Source organism: Dreissena polymorpha, chromosome 16 (genome assembly GCF_020536995.1).
Source record: "Dreissena polymorpha isolate Duluth1 chromosome 16, UMN_Dpol_1.0, whole genome shotgun sequence".
Lineage (NCBI taxonomy): Eukaryota > Metazoa > Mollusca > Bivalvia > Myida > Dreissenidae > Dreissena > Dreissena polymorpha.
Window position 1 is genome coordinate 15,911,272 of NC_068370.1, and position 17,311 is coordinate 15,928,582.

The 17,311-nt window shown below is 34.7% G+C and overlaps 1 protein-coding gene across 13 annotated transcripts in view; it reads right to left on the reverse strand.

Annotated features, from left to right (window-relative positions):
* The window catches only part of LOC127862981 (choline transporter-like protein 1), a 103,561-nt gene that overhangs the window by 42,762 nt on the left and 43,488 nt on the right, over window positions 1-17,311 (reverse strand). For 11 of the 13 annotated variants that reach the window (XM_052402261.1, XM_052402274.1, XM_052402273.1 and 8 more), the window contains exons 2-3: window positions 4,599-4,719; window positions 73-168 (exon numbers count right to left, since the gene is read on the reverse strand). In XM_052402261.1, the coding sequence (XP_052258221.1) occupies window positions 73-168; window positions 4,599-4,622 (120 nt within the window). In that variant the 5' untranslated portion in view covers window positions 4,623-4,719. Of the gene's footprint in view, window positions 1-72; window positions 169-4,598; window positions 4,720-6,463; window positions 6,488-13,244; window positions 13,385-17,311 lie in introns of those variants that run through there. The other 2 variants (XM_052402266.1, XM_052402269.1) reach the window with 2 other exon arrangements.

Genomic DNA, 17,311 nt, shown 5'->3' on the forward strand with positions numbered 1-17,311 from the left:
ATACTATATACCACTGACTGTATACCATTCTGTATACCGTATACTGTATACCACTGACTGTTGATCACGTACCATTCCGACCCAGAAGAGTATGAAGACGAGCAGCACCAGTATGTCCGTACATCCTCGGCTCTTCACGGGATGGGTCAGATCTGCCTTCTCCTCGCTCTGAAAGGGAGACAACTCAAGGAAGCCTCGTTCTGGAGTTATATGCTTAATGCATGTGCGTCAAATGGTTTAATAATTTATTTCAGTCTCACTCTTCATGATACATATTATATATATATATATATACATTTCAATAAAACAATTGTGAAAACCTTTCTAAAAGAAATATGAGAGACTCAATATTCTTAGTACATTACATTAAAATGTCATCGTATATAAGTCTGTGCAGTCATGAGATAGGAAACTTTGCAAAGACTGGCAGACAAAAGGTCGCCTTCTCCTAAGGGAGGCATAAAAAAGGCACTTGCCTAAGGCATATATGAGTTAATCAGCATGTAAATGTATGATGCACAGGTAAAATAAATATTATCTTTAGAACATGCTGAAGTAATAAACTGGAATGTTATGATAGTAATGGTGCACCACATCCTTCACATTTCTTTTTATTCTAAAATTGTAATATAATTATAAGATTTAATCTTAAAATATTTGCATGTTGTTGTTGTTTTTCCCTTATTTTGTTTTATTGGTCTCATGTTTATAAAATGAATGGGTCATTATAGACTGTTTTCAACATAAATTTGTTATACCTTCATGCCCCTATCTAAAAACATCTGGCCCATAGTAAAACTTGAATGGTAGCTTCATAAAACTGTCACAAATATGAAATGGTTGAGACTGCCTGAGAAAATCTATATCAATGCTACTTCATACATGTATTGATTGACTGAGTAAGGTAATCATGTTTGCATAATGATGTTTGTTCATTTCCGCACGAATCAATATCAAATTGGTTAGAGTAGTAAATCAGAAAGACAAACATATATTTCTCAGTAATTCTTATGTATGGGTTCTCTAAGATGCCAGATTCACAAATTATGGATCTTGTGGTTCAACTGGAAAGTCTTAAATGCCAAACACTTTCATGGAAGTGATGAATAAAATAGAGCTTAAAGCAATACAGATAGAGTTACATTTCTATTCAGTCATGTGACTTGTAAATGCTAGATGAAGACATACTTTTGTGAAGATAATGTCCATTATAAAGTTGAGTGATCGATTCATACATGTACATCCAATGTACCTCCTTTGCGTACAACATTACCCCATATATATGTATATTTGATTATTATATCAGCTCAGGATTAACAAGGGACAAAATTGTCACAAAACCAGGTTTTCATTGTGAAAAAAAATCTGATAAAGGGAGAAAACTCAAACTGAACTTTTGAAATGAACAAACAAAATTAACCCCCTTTGTAAGTTTGTTTTTTTTTAATCTATTTTTAGTCGTGGCGACCTTGACATTGGAGATATTGACGTGATTCTTTCGTGCGACACACCGTCCCATTATGGTGAACAAATGTGGCAAATGATTTTAAAATCTCACAATGAATGACATAGTTATGGCCAGTACAAGCTCATTTATGGCCATTTTTGACCTTTAAACTCAAAGTGTGACCTTGACCTTGGAGATTTCGACGCAATTATTTCGCGCGACACACCGTCCAATGATGGTGAACAAATGTGCCAAATGATTTTAAAATCTGACAATGAACGACATAGTTTTGGCCCGGACAAGCTTGTTCCTCCCGCCCGCCAGCCCGCCAGCCAGCCCGCCAGCCCGCCAGCCCGCCAGCCAGCCAGCCAGCCAGCCAGCCCGCCCGCATTCACCAATCTAATAACCAGTTTTTTCCTTCGGAAAACCTGGTTAAAAATCCCTATTTCACTTGTGTGACACAGGCAGCACCTTTTTACATTCAGTGCTTAAGTCGAAGTTACAGATTAACAATCATTGATAATCCACAACTGAACCCTTTCTTACATTAAAGAAAATATATACATTTATCTCCAAGTCTTAACGCCAATAAAAGGTTATATCCAAGTGGTTTTCTGTACTAACAAAACCATACTTCAATTATTAACAAGGGCTGTTTGTAAAACATGCATGCCCCCCATATGGGCTGTCCGTTGTAGTGGCAGCCATTGTGTGAATACGATTTTTGTCACTGTGACCTTGACCTTAGACCTGAAAATCAATAGGGGTCATCTGCGGGTCACGATCAATGTACCTATGAAGTGTCATGATCCTAGGCAAAAGCGTTCTTGAGTTATCATCCGAAAATCATTTTACTATTTCGGGTCACCGTGACCTTGACCTTTGACCTTGTGACCTCAAAATCAATAGGGGTCATCTGCAAGTCATGATCAATCTACCTATGAAGTTTCATGATCCTATGCATATGCGTTCTTGAGTTATCATCCGAAAACCATTTTACTATTTCGGGTCACCGTGACCTTGACCTTTGACCTAGTGTCCTCAAAATCAATAGGGGTCATCTGCGAGTCATGATCAATCTACCCATGAAGTTTCATGATCCTAGGCGTATGCGTTCTTGAGTTATCATCCCGAAACCATTTTACTGTTTCGGGTCACCGTGACCTTGACCTTTGACCTAGTGACCTCAAAATCAATAGGGGTCATCTGCAAGTCATGATCAATCTACCCATGAAGTTTCATGATCCTAGGTGAATGCGTTCTTGAGTTATCATTCAAAAACCATTTTACTATTTCTGGTCACCGTGACCTTGACCTTTGACCTAGTGACCTCAAAATCAATAGGGGTCATCTGTGAGTCATGATCAATGTACCTATGAAGTTTCATGATCCTAGACCCAAGCGTTATTGAGTTATCGTCTGACAACCACCTGGTGGACGGACCGACCGACAGACCGACATGAGCAAAGCAATATACTCCCTCTTCTTCGAAGGGGGGCATAAAAATATCAATCCTTTGTTTATAATACCAATATGATAATATTTTTAGTCGAACATCATGTCAAGCTACAGAAATGTTCAAGTCATTTGTAAAATCCCACAAACTTCAAAACAATGCAGTTCAGCAGCTGCATCTTGAATTTCAGATAGAACTAATATACCATTATTTATAATAATGTCTTTACCATCATCAGATACTCCCAATTAAAAAATGTAAACAATAAATAAACTTCCATTTGTGTGATCATGTATTACTGCCAATTAGATACAAAAAGTGCAATGAGAAACATCCCAAATGTTGAGCTGAAGGAGTAAGAGAAGATGAAATGGTAGAACAACATCTATATTTACTTGGAGTACTTATACAGTTACAAAAGATGAAATAACCAAAACAGATATAGAGGATATTTGTTGGATTCGGTGGATTATCGATTTTAATTCACGAGTGATCATAGAAAATAGTATTTTCAAGAGTGGTGCAGCCACGAGTGAAAATATATATTTTCTATGATCACGAGTGAATTAAAATCAATATTCCACTGAATCCAACAAATTTTCTTTTTATTTTATGCTTTTTTTAACCGTTTAAATACATTGTTAAAGAGTTTAACTAAAGAATTTCGTTGTGATGATGACGTCATTTCACAGTAAATAGTGAAAATTATCGATAATTTTCACTGATAATTTTCACTGTTTGAAACAGTGAAATTATCAGTTTTAATTCGCTTATATTTCTCTATAAACCACCGGAAAGTATAAAATAAGAATATTTCTTTATGATAAGCAAAAAACATACCATAAAATTAGCACATTATAATTGTGTCTTAACTTGTTAATACAAGACTGCCTGCACATGCTTATCTGTAACAATTCTTCATGAACATTAATTGAGCCCAGTTTTTCTAGAGTGCGCTTTGTATAATTGTGCGTTTCAAAATACACTAGTTTCTGATGAGGATTTTGAAGAATACATGAAATATGTGTCTATAATTATATCATTATTTAGGGTAAAGCCGTTTCGAAACTGCCTATTTTCTCTTTTTTAAATAATAATGTTTACAAGTTCTATTTTTAAATTGAAGCTCAAAAACTTTGTTATTAAAATAAATTTAAGATTTGATAACAGCTTTAAAAAGACCTATGTTTGTGAAACACAATGCCACTACTGCGCTTTGAAACCGCACAGCAACTATTTTACAGAAAATTGTAAAGTCCAAGACCCATAACTCAATGGACCGGAATGAAACTCACACTTCATCTGTAAGTCATGTAGGTAGACTCACACACCAAAAATCAGCTGAATTTCTGCAAGCTTTTCTTAAATAACAAATCTGGATAAACGGTTATTAGAGAGTCCAAGATACATAACTTTGCCAAAAAATCAATGGACCACATCAAAACTCACACTTCATCTGTAGGTCACTTATAGGTAGACACGCAAACCAAACATCAGGTCAATATCTGAAAGCGTTTAGGTAAATGTCCGGAAAATGGAATGCCAAACAGACAGACAGACAGACAGACAGACAGACAGTGCTACTGCTATATGCCACCCTACTTGATGCATAAAAACATTCTGACACAGGTCTGCACAGAGAGAAGCTAAGACATACTAAGGGTACTTTAATATCATGGGCCCTGTTTGTCTTACTTTGTCCCCACAGCATCCACACATGACTTCCCGTTATCTTAGAACCCGCGTCGAGAAACGATCGAAATCTGTCTTCCTGGTTTAATTGTACTGGAAACCTTGTGCTTGATTATCTCAGAAACTGAAACAGAAACAAAACTGTGTTACAACATGCAAGAGTACCTGTAGAAAACCATTTTAACCCATTTATGCCTAGTGGACTCTCCCATCATTCTAAATTGAGTAAATTTATTTCCAAAATTAGGGATGTCTAGTATATTTATAATATTTCTTACAGAAATTCCTTTAAGCAAACAGCGCAGACCCTGATGAGACGCCCCATCATTCTACGTCTCATCTGGGTCTATGCTATTTGCCTTCAAGGCCTATTTTCTAGATGCTAGGCATAAATGGGTTAACAGCAAAATTGCAGTACCTAAGCCTGTATAGGGTACCTGGTTTTCGCTTTTATCATGTTTTTGAAAAAGAAGTACCAGTCTTTTTACAGTGCTATTTGTATGCTGACTTACATGTACATACCTCAGGTTTCTTAGGTTTTGATCACTAAATATGAACAATAATTAATTCTTTTGATATTCTGGATAAATGTTATTGATTAACATCCATAAATCAATTTCTATACATTCAGTAATTATTAGGTCATAGTCCAATATCAATATTAATAATAACACAAACAACACATTTTTACTTCACAAAAAGCATTCATATGTCATATTCTTATTACATTTTAATAAAGAAACACTGTACCACAAGAACGTCATAAAATCTCTCAAGATGCTTCCTCAACACTTAAAGACTATTGCAGTAAAAAGATCAAGACTTATTTAAGTGCCAAATCCACAAAACAAACACTACCAAACTTGTTGCCACTGTTGCAATTTCAAACATAAGTTTCAAACATAAGATTGTTGTGGTTGTAAGAAAATTCTGCCCATAATCCCACCTAACCATTCAATGGTAAACTTACTTGATTAAATATCTTCAAAGATTCCTTTATATATTAAATAACTGGGAATAGATTTAATGTGGCTAACGTACAAGTCATGGTTTAATCCTGTATTAACTACATAACTTTATTGTCATCGGTTAAATATTAAAAGCAGGTCTACATATACATATTCATAATGTGCAAATAAATTGCAAACTCTGCAAACATCAACATTCTCATGTAATGAAACCAATGATTTAAAGCGAAAGAATATTTTTTTCCTAATTAATTTAATTATGTGTTCCACATATTGATAAATTATGTGTGGCTACAAGTCTTCATACTAAATAAATAGGTTATTCAATTAACTAGTATTAAATATGAAACTGACATGAGAAGACTAGTTTTCCTTTTCTTCAAAAAGTAAAGCGAAAGATAACAATATTGCAAATTATGTTTTTTTTCATGCGAAAAGTCCACTGACTTAAGGGAAAAACTAAAACTTTTTATAATAACTCAAATTAGAAGATTTTTTTCTACATTTCTGCATTATTTTTTTTTATACCATTTTGCTTTGGAAATGGGTCCTTTTAACAGACCCCTAGATACGCCAGGAAAAGGCCTGTCATAAAAAAGAATTCCTAACAATTTTCTGACAGAGAAAATTTGCATTCCATCCCCCATCCTGAATTTCAGATAATAAATTGAATAAAGACTGCTAGTGAGAAATTGCTCCAGATAATAAGACAAAATGAGGAAATCAACTTTTAAAGTTACAAAGTCCTAAAACCATCTTTTTTTAATCAATGTGTTAAGTAATATTGATCCATATTCCTAAGAAATTGAGAATGTCTTCCACTTAGCAATGAAACATGTTTAAGATTAAACAATATTTCCAGTTTTAGCACTTCAACATAATTTAATAAAGAAAAGTTACCTGCCAGCATCATGTGGTCAAATTTCATAAGTGTACTAAGTTTTAAACCAGTAGAATATTAAGAAGCCAAACATATATATTAATAATTAATAAATCAAACCTCAATTAAATAACTGCAGGTCATGACAATTAATGAGGGTTTGTAAAACAGGGCAAAACAAATGTGTAAAATTAATTCAGCATGTTGGCAAACAAACATATTTTTGTATATAATGCAAGTCTGACTTGTCTTAATCTTTAACATGCATCATGCATGTTAACAAAGCATGTTCATTAAATCAATCTTGTTCTAATCATGCATGTGTTCAACCACAACAAATCAATGTGCATTCAGAATTAGAACAATCAAGGGTTTAGTGTGAAAGTGCTTTATTCTTCTGACATTTTTACGTAAGATACCATAGTTTGCCACTTAACACTGGACATGTAAGTAGCACAATAATCAATGGTAGGATATAGACCACTATATCTGTATTTTATTGCACATTGACCAACCTTCAGCAATTTAGATTCACATTATGACCATAACTCAGCCCAACGCTCTCCCAAATCTCTGTATTAAGCTATAAGCTCACTGTCATACAGCGGCTCTCACCAATTCAGGAGTCTGACAGATAGATTGGCAACATTGAGACAGTACACAGCAACTTGCTGAGAAACCACTGACTACAAATTATCTGTCAAAGATATCAGCTACAGACAGCAAATATCTGACTGATCATGATCATAGGAAATCGTTTTGTTTGATTGTTTGCAGGAATGTTGTTGTTTTTTATTTAAGTGATCAGAAGATTGAGTCTTAATATTGAACATTTAGCAATAAACTCATTTTTCCTTAAATGTCTGCACATTTAATTGGAAGCACCTCAATTGTGATCAGGTGGAAAACTTTCCTATTTGTTCAAGTCCTGTCTGTAATGACATTATACACAAAAGAGTGAACAGAAAATTGGATACTATTGAGTCTGAATGAGACTCCTCAATAACAAGTAACACCTTACAAGTACTTCACAAGCTATAACAATTAACACATTACAAGTACTTCACAAGCTATAACAATTAATACATTACAAGACCTTCACACGCTATAACAATTAACACATTACAAGTATTTCACAAGCTATAACAATTAACACATTACAAGTACTTCACAAACTATAACAATTAACTCATTACAAGTACTTCACAAGCTATAACAATTAACACATTACAAGTACCTCACGAGCTGGACTCCTCAATAACAATTAACACCTTACAAGTACTTCACAAGCTGAACCAAATGAAATCTCTCTCATATTTTATTTAATTTCCCCGCTCTCTTTAAACATTTTACATTCACTATTAAACAGGAATAATATGGGAAAAGGCTCTAACAGGTCTGTAAGACCTGAATTTCACTCATCAAGGAACCACTCAAAAGCCTCAAGATCAGTCTGTAACAACCAGAGTCCTTAACAAACTAGCAGGCTCTTTTTCATTGTCAATATTTCAGTTCATTTCAGTTCATATGTCTCATGTATTTGTTATACTTTAACCAAAAAAAGGGTATTCTGAGCAACAAAACAAAAACTTCTATAAAACTGAAGAGTAAAATGCAATTTGTTAAATGTTTTTCGATGTAAAATGAGTGATAACTAGTAATCTGCTATCTTTTAATCAAATATAAACTATATCTAACATGCAATATTCATATCAAATAATGATATGCCCCATAACTGTTAAATACATTCCCTATTGCACAGTGCCAGCTTAATGAATCAATAATAACCAAGTCTACTTGGAAAGTATCCTTCATGAAAAATTATTATAATCAACATGAAACTGATCTATGAAAACGCAGTTTAAGGCGAATACCGGTACACTCAACTACACTGCAACGCCGATATATCGCGGTTGGTGGGGTCCAAAGATCGCGAGCGCGATATATCCGGCGCGCGATATAACTTGAGAAATGTCTAACTTAATTATATTGCGGTGAACTTGTCAAATTTCTCTAATGTTTTCATTTTATATACAGTGCTGCTACATATTTGTATTGTAATAATTGCAAACCAATTCTACAATAAACGTTTTCATTTCTTCATAAGTATCTGTGTATTTATCATAAAACCAAAATGTAAATTATGTTTTTTATTTTCATGTACGATCTCTGCGAATCAGCAAAAATAAAAAATTCTTGCCGTGAAAAACGTATAAAATATTTTGTGCATAGGTTCGAATTTGCCCTTAGCGTAACGGTAACGATACCGCGTGTTTTAATTATATTTTATTAAGGGGAAATGTCAATTCCACATAATTCGCGAGATACCGCGGTTCTTTTGTTGAAATTTACAACGAAACTTTTAACGGAAATTAAAATATCGCAATGTTGTACCGGCTACAAAATTTTTATTTACAAATAAATACACCCACGCCAATTTTCGCGCGCTTTTTATCAGGACAAAGAAATTCATGACCAGAACCGAAATTTAACGATTTATATACCAGTATACTGCCATTATTACCTTTGCAATGACACTAATTGAATATTTCCTAAGTGTTAAAAACAACCCCAGCCTTGTGTAAACAACATTGTCACTAATTGACAGTTTTTCACGCTTCACTGCGTACCATAGTAAGCCGCGAAATATTGTGTGTTAATACTAGCTAGAACCGGTTTTTTGCTTAAGTTAGCGAATTCTCAGATTAAAACATGTCATTTAGTGATCATGCTCGTCGGATTTTTGGGAGCCATAGCCAAAGCGCGATATATTGGACAGCGCGATATAACGGTCCGCGATATATCGGCGTTGCAGTGTATTATTTATACCTTAACTTTTTAAGATAGTCATGCATTCATCATTTATAGTGTGTTTTAATGATACTTTGTAATTTGTTCAGTGATAGACAGATTTAAGCATAATTTACCCAAATACATGTATCAACAAGAGCACCGCCTTGTGGGTGCAGACTGCTCATCTATTTTCCTTTTTAAAGGTGTAGGGACCTATCTCAATTTCAATCACAAAGGAGGGAGGGGTGGAGTGGAGAGGGGTGTATAGTGTGGGGGTGTGGTCATTAATTACATTATCTTCCAAAAATGCACAAAAAAATGCAAAAAAAATATTTATTTTTTTTGGGGGGGAGGGGATTCTTGAGTGGGATGGTGGGACAGTATTTCAAAAATAAAATAATAAAAATAAATATTTGTGTTTTTTAACCATGTTTGAAAAAAAACAAGAAATGTGTTTGTCAGAAACACAGTGCCCCCTATTGCGCCGCTTTGAAAAAAAAATGTGTTCTTTTACCTTTGACCTTGAAGGATGACCTTGACCTTGAACTACCACCACTCAAAATGTGCAGCTTTATGAGAACGCCACTTTGAAATATATATTTATGACCTTTGACCTTGAAGGATGACCTTGACCTTGAAGAATGACCTTGAACTTCCACCACTCAAAATGTGCAGCTTCATGATAACGCCGCTTTGAAATTATTTATTTTTTGACCTTTGACGTTGAAGGATAACCTTGACCTAGAAGAATGACCTTGACCTTGAACTTCCACCACTCAAAATGTGCAGCTTCATGAGAATGCCGCTTTGAAATTATCTATTTATTTTTTTACCTTGAAGGATGATCTTGACCTTGAAGAATGACCTTGACCTTGAACTTCCACCACTCAAAATGTACAGCTTCATGAGAAAGCCGCTTTGAATTATTTTTTTTTGACCTTTGAACTTGAAAGATGACCTTGACCTTGAAGGATGACCTTGACCTTGAACTTCCACCACTCAAAATGTGCAGCGTTATGAGAACGCAGCTTTGAATTTTTTTGATGTTTTTTTACCTTGAAGGATGACCTTGACCTTGAACTTCCACCACTCAAAATGTGCAGCTTCATGATAACGCCGCTTTGAATTCTTGTAAAAAAAAATACATTTGACCTTGAAGGATGACCTTGACCTTGAAGGAAGACCTTGACCTTGAACTTCCACTACTCAAAATGTGCAGCTTCATGATAACGCCGCTTTGAAATTATTATTTTTTACCTTTGACCTTGAAGGATGACCTTGACCTTGAAGGATACCCTTGACCTTGAACTTCCACCACTCAAAATGTGCAGCTTCATGAGAACGCCGCTTTGAATTTAAAAAAAAAAATTACCTTGAAAGATGACCTTGACCTTGAACTTCCACAACTCAAAATGTGCAGCTTCATGAGATACACATGCATGCCAAATATCAAGTTGCTATCTTCAATATTTAAAAAGTTATGGCCAATGTTAAAGTTTTCAGACGGACAGATGCCATATATTTGACATTTACCTTGAAGGATGACCTTGACCTTCACCTTACACCACTCAAAATGTTCAGCTCCATGAGATACACATGCATGCCAAATATCAAGTTGCTATCTTCAATATTGAAAAAGTGATGGCCAATGTTAAAGTTTTCGGACGGACAGACACCATAAATTTGACATTTGACCGTGAAGGATGACCTTGAACTTGACCTTTCACCACTCAAAATGTGCAGCTCCATGAGATACACATGCATGCCAAATATCAAGTTGCTATCTTCGAAAGTGAAAAAGTTATGGCCAATGTTCAATGTTAAAGTTTTTTCCGACGGACGGACAGACTGACTGAGATACTGACATACTGACGGACAGTTTTACTGCTATATGCCACCCTACCGGGGGCATTAGAATTATTTTTTTTGGGTGGGGGTTGGGGGGTATAGTGTGAGGGTGTGGTGGTCATTTATAAGTTGATCTTTAATAATAATAAAAAATAATGGGGGGGGGGGGGGGGGTTGAGGGATGGTTACGGTGGAGTCTATTGTGGTATGTCAGGAAAGAGTTGTTTTGTCAAAGTATCAATCAAATCTAATCATAAATAAAGAAATTTATTGCAATTTTAGCAAAATTTAATAATTTGACCTTGAGAGTCAAGGTCATTCAAAGGTCAAGGTAAAATTCAACTTGCCAGGTACAGTACCCTCATGAAAGCATGAAAGTATTTGAAGTTTAAAAGCAATAGCCTTGATACTTTAGAAGTAAAGTGGATCTGAACACAAAATGTAACCATATATTCAAAGTTACTAAGTCAAAAAAGGGCCATAATTCCGTAAAAATGACAACCTGAGTTATGCAACTTGTCCTTTACTGTCCCCTTATGATAGTTTGCGAGTGTTCCAAGTATGAAAGCAATATCTATGATACTTAAGGGGTAAAGTGGACCAAAACACAAAACTAAACCAAATTTTCAAGTATAAAGGGCCCATAATTCCATCAACCAGTCGGAGTTACATAACTTTGCCTGCACAGTCCCCTTATGATAGTTAGTAAGTGTTGCAAGTATGAAAGCAATAGCTTTGATACTTTAGGAAAAAAGTGGACCTAAACACAAAACTTAACCAAATTTTTTAATTTTCTAAGTATAAAAAGGGCACATAATTCTGTCAAAATGCCAGTCAGAGTTACATAACTTTGCCTGCACAGTCCCCTTATGATAGTTAGTAAGTGGTGCAAGTATGAAAGCAATAGCTTTGATACTTAAGGAATAAAATGGACCTAAACACAAAACTTAACCAAAATTTTCAATTTTCTAAGTATAAAAAGGGCACATAATTCTGTCAAAATGCAAGCCAGAGTTATCTAACTTTGCCTGCCCAGTCCTCTCATGTAAGTTAGTAAGTGTACCAAGTTTGAAAGCAATAGCATTGATGCTTTATGAGAAAAGTGGACCTAAACGCAAAACTTAACCGGACGGCGACGCAGACACCAAGGTGATGACAATAGCTCATTTTTTTTTTTCAAAAAATAGATAAGCTAACAAGAGATGTGTTTGTCTAGTCATAAACACAATGCCCCCTACTGTGCTGCTTTGATTTATTTATTTTTGTTTTTGAAATTATCCCTTTAAAAAATATTACTTCCCTTGTAAAAATGATCTGTACCTGCAAAATGATAAATAGAAATTATCTCCCTCTAAAGCTTGTTACTTCCCTTTGGACACATGCATGCCAAATATCAAGTTGCTATCTTCAATATTGCAAAAGTAATGGCCAATGTTAAAGTTTTCGGACGGACTGACAGACCGAAGAACGGACTGACAGACAGTTCAACTGCTATATGTCACCCTACTGGGGGCATAAAAATATAAAATGAAAAACAACCTTTTAATTTTCCAATTGCGATCCATTAATATGTCCTGTACGCAATCATTGCACAATACCATAATACAGCAGCAGAAGCTTTTAGAAACATATTTGTCAAGGCAATTAAGTTCTCCAGTAGCACTACCATGGTAACGAACAATTAAATTCCACTGAAACATTGACTTAGTAATTACTGGTAATTTCGTCACCTTTTAAAAGTCCCCTTACTTCCTGGATACAAAAGACACCATAGCAACAGGAGCTATTAAACCATGGGTAGCAATAAAAATGTCATTCTTATTAATTCCCAGCACTGTGTTGTTCAGGCACAGACCTCTGTTGTCAAAGCATGCATTATGCAATTATTATACTCTGGAGAATAATTTACATAGAATACAGTTATAATAGTTAAGTACATCACTTAAACTAATTGAAGTTTTTTCTCTGAAAAACAAACCACATATAAACTGTTTTTACATAGCATACATAAATGTTTGATGTTAATGCTGTATGTATTACAAAACAATAAAGACTCATCATAAAATATATATGTCACAAAGTACTCATTAAGATTTGTTGACTGAGAAAACAGTTTGCTTTTTTCTCTCTTTTTTTGCCCAATGATTTATCGTTACATACCTATGATACTCAAAGATTACCCCAATATTTCCCAGTTATTCAGATCCATTCATGCCACTTAATCACTAACATACCAAGGTTTACAATATTAGTGTGCACCCAAAGCTATCAAACATATTTCCTAGTGGTAGAACCACTGAATTTGAATCACATACAACCATATAATATACATACATTCTCATGGATTGGCGGTTATCAGTGCATCACTTCATTCAAAAGTTAAGTAGTGTATTGGCATATTATAAAATATGCTGAACAAAAAAAATATGAACATTCAACTGTAGCCTGTTGTTTAGATGTTTACTGATATACCAGTAAGCATTTAATTTTTAGTTTTAACAGATCACACAAATCTGATGATTGTTGTTGCTCTTTATTACTTTTAAGATTCTATCAAGCCTGTCCTAGTCACAGATGTAAATGTATTGAACATTTCCAATACAATGGTAAATATATAAATCCCAGTAGTACAAAGCCATCCCAATTCTCTACAATTCAATTTAATCATTAACACCCAAACTATAATGTACATTTGTACATGAGGTAATAGAGTTCTTTCATAAATAATTTATGCCCTCTGTAAAATACATTAATTAATGTAATAATTCCTTAAACATAATACAGTATATGGTAATTATCTTTGTATGAATAGGTAGGTAACTGTCAGTTTGTAAAACCAACAGATTTCAGAAAAAAGATACATGTACATAGAAATATTTTTATTAAATTTTAATTGTAAATAAATGGAAAAGCTAACATGAAAAACCATCAATTATTCCAATGAGTTGTCAACACAATTTTCTGATTGCAGAGCTATCTAATGCAGCTAGGAAGAGAGAATGGTGAATGTTTTATGAGGAACAACAATTTAAGTAGAAACACCAGGGAAAAACGGTCCCATGATAGCCATACAGCAGAAACTGATGATTGTGTGGTGATTGGACCATGAACTGAAGAGATTGATGCTACATGTACTGGAACACTCCTGGCTACATGAAGCATGCACATGGCGGCTCGGAAATTGAAACAAGCATAATTTTAAATTAAACTTCTGCAATTGTAAATGAGGGTTTGAAAATGCTGTTTCTGTTGTGGTGTTCTTGAAGATGCAGCAAACAATATTGAAGTCAGGGCCCTCAATCCATTTTAGGGGAAGGGGGTCGCTACCCATAGCAGGGGGAATTTTCGCGGCGTTTCCCTTTTTGGGGGATTTTTTAGTTACTCTCTGATTATTACATTTGTACATGTTTGCACTATATTCATTGCTTATTTCATAATTTAGTATGTTTAAAAAAAGATTAAATTAAAATAGAATTGAGATATAATAATCATGAGACATCTATGTATAAAATAAAAAAATATTTAAGGGGGGAATTTTTCCCCCAAAAAGGGGAAAAAAGTATACTTTTCAGGGGGGGAATGTGACCGAATTTCTGTCGTGGATTTGACAGATTGAGGGCCCTGGAAGTACTCAAACTTTTGCTCTGTTTTAAGTGAATGAAAATTCCTTTAAGTGATATTTACACCCAGAACATAATATAATAGTTTGCCAGTTCATTTATGTCTAATACTGAAGAAACAAGAAACTGTCGAAGACCGGTGATGCTCCCCAAAGGTTTTTTTTGTCACAATATTGCACTATATATTCAGATAAAAGGAAACGTCTTGAGGGCACAGTAGTTGGGGGGACAAGAATTTTTTTATAGAAAATTTCAAAGGGCCATATGCTCCCCCAAAAATAAATTTTGGGGGAGAATACAAAAATCATCCGACCAGAACACGCTGATAATATGCACATCTCCTCTTGGTAGTGAAGCTTCCCATAAAGTTTCATTGAATTCTGGTCATTAGTTGCTCAGAAATAGCCCGGACAAGAATTGCACTATATGTGCATTTAATGGAAAATTTCAAAACTTTCTAAGGGCCATAACTCTGTGAAAAATCATCCGACCAGAACCGGCTGATAATATGCACATCTCCTCTTGGTAGTGAAGCTTCCCATAAAGTTTCATTGAATTCCGGTCATTAGTTGCTGAGAAATAGCCCGGACAAAAATTGTGCACGGACGGACACACAGACAGACGGACAGACAAAGCGGCGACTCTATGCTCCCCCCAAAATTGAGCATACAAAATAATTAATTCTAAGTTTTTTAATTTAGAAATATTTAATAATCACACTATCAAATTAAACTGCAGTTTATTTAATAACTTGCAAGAACTTACTGATATGTCTGCAAGACAAAATGCTTTTTTTCCGGAATTATCTGTTAGGAGATATATAATTAATCTTTGCAGCTCAATAAATCATATTTTTAAACTCTGCACATAACATGTAATGAACAGAAGCTGCTTCTTTGAATGGCAAATGGTTACCCCTTCATTGTTTATGGTATTACTGGTCATTATAGCTTGATTCTATTTGTTATGTTTCACAAGCCAGAAAACTAAACAGAATAAACAAGACTATTGTCAAGCAATATAAGTCCCCTACCCGCTCCACCATTGTCAGAAATTCCAGACTTTTATATATATATATATTTGTTGCCATAGCAACCAAAATTTTTTATTTAGGAACAAAATGAAATGACGTGCATAATGTCCATATTGCCATCTATCCATATTTCAAGTTTCATGAATAAATATTAAGAACTTTAAAAGTTATTGCAGGATCCAGAAAACCACCATTTTCAGCAGTATTTCTAGTCTATTTGTTGCCATAGCAACCAGAATTTTTTACCTCTGAACAAATGAAATGACGTGCATAATGTCCATATTGCCATCTATTCATGTTTCAAGTTACATGAAAAAATATTAAGAACTTTAAAAGTTCTTGCAGGATCCAGAAAACCACCATTTTCAGCTGTATGTCTAGTCTATTTGTTGCCATAGCAACCAAAATTTGTTACGTCCGAACAAAATGTAATGACGTGCATATTGTCTATATTGCCATCTATCCATATTTCAAGTTTCATGAAAAAATATTAAGAACTTTAAAAGTTATCTTAGGATCCAGAAAAACCACCATTTTCAGCAGTATTTCTACTCTATTTGTTGCCAAAGCAACCATTATTTTTGACGTAGGATCAAAATGAAATGCCATGCATAATGTCCATATTGCCATCTATCCATGTTCCAAGTTTCATGAAAAAATATTAAGAACTTTTATAGTTATCGCAGGATCCAGAAAAGTGTGACGGACGGACGGAGACAAAACCATAAGTCCCCTCCGGCATTTTTTTTATTGAAATAAACAAGAGATGTGTTCGTCAGAAACACAATGCCCCCTATTGCGCAGCTTTGATTTTTTTTTACCTTTGACCTTGAAGGAAGACCTTGACCTTGAAGGATGACCTTGACCTTGAACTTCCACCACTCAAAATGTGCAGCTTCATGAGAACGCCGCTTTGAAATTATTATTTTTTGACCTTTGACCTTGAAGGATGACCTTGACCTTGAACTTCCTCCACTCAAAATGTGCAGCTTCATGAGAACGCCGCTTTGAATTAAAAAAAATTAAATAACTTTGACCTTGAAGGATGACCTTGACCTTGAACTTCCATCAATCAAAATGCACAGCTTCATGAGATACACATGCATGCCAAATATCAAGTTGCTATCTTCAATATTGAAAAAGTTATGGCCAATGTTAAAGTTTTGCGAACGGACAGACGCCATATATTTTACATTTGACCTTGAAGGATGACCTTGACCTTTACATTTCACCACTCAAAATGTTCAGCTCCATGAGAACAAATGCATGCCAAATATCAAGTTGCTATCTTCAATAGTGAAAAAGTTATGGCCAATGTTAAAGTTTTTTCGGACGGACGGACAGACTGACTGACATACTGACTGACGGACAGTTCAACTGCTATATGCCACCCCACCGGGGACATAAAAATGCTAAGCAGGTTTGAGAAATAAATGTGATCAATTCTTATAGACATGCATTTAATAAAACTGGTATTTGTTTTTATCTCTATTAGATCCATCATTCCTTGATGCAATACTTAAGCATCTCAATTTCCAAAGCTGTGTCTTACTTGAGGTAATGAGAGACTTAGT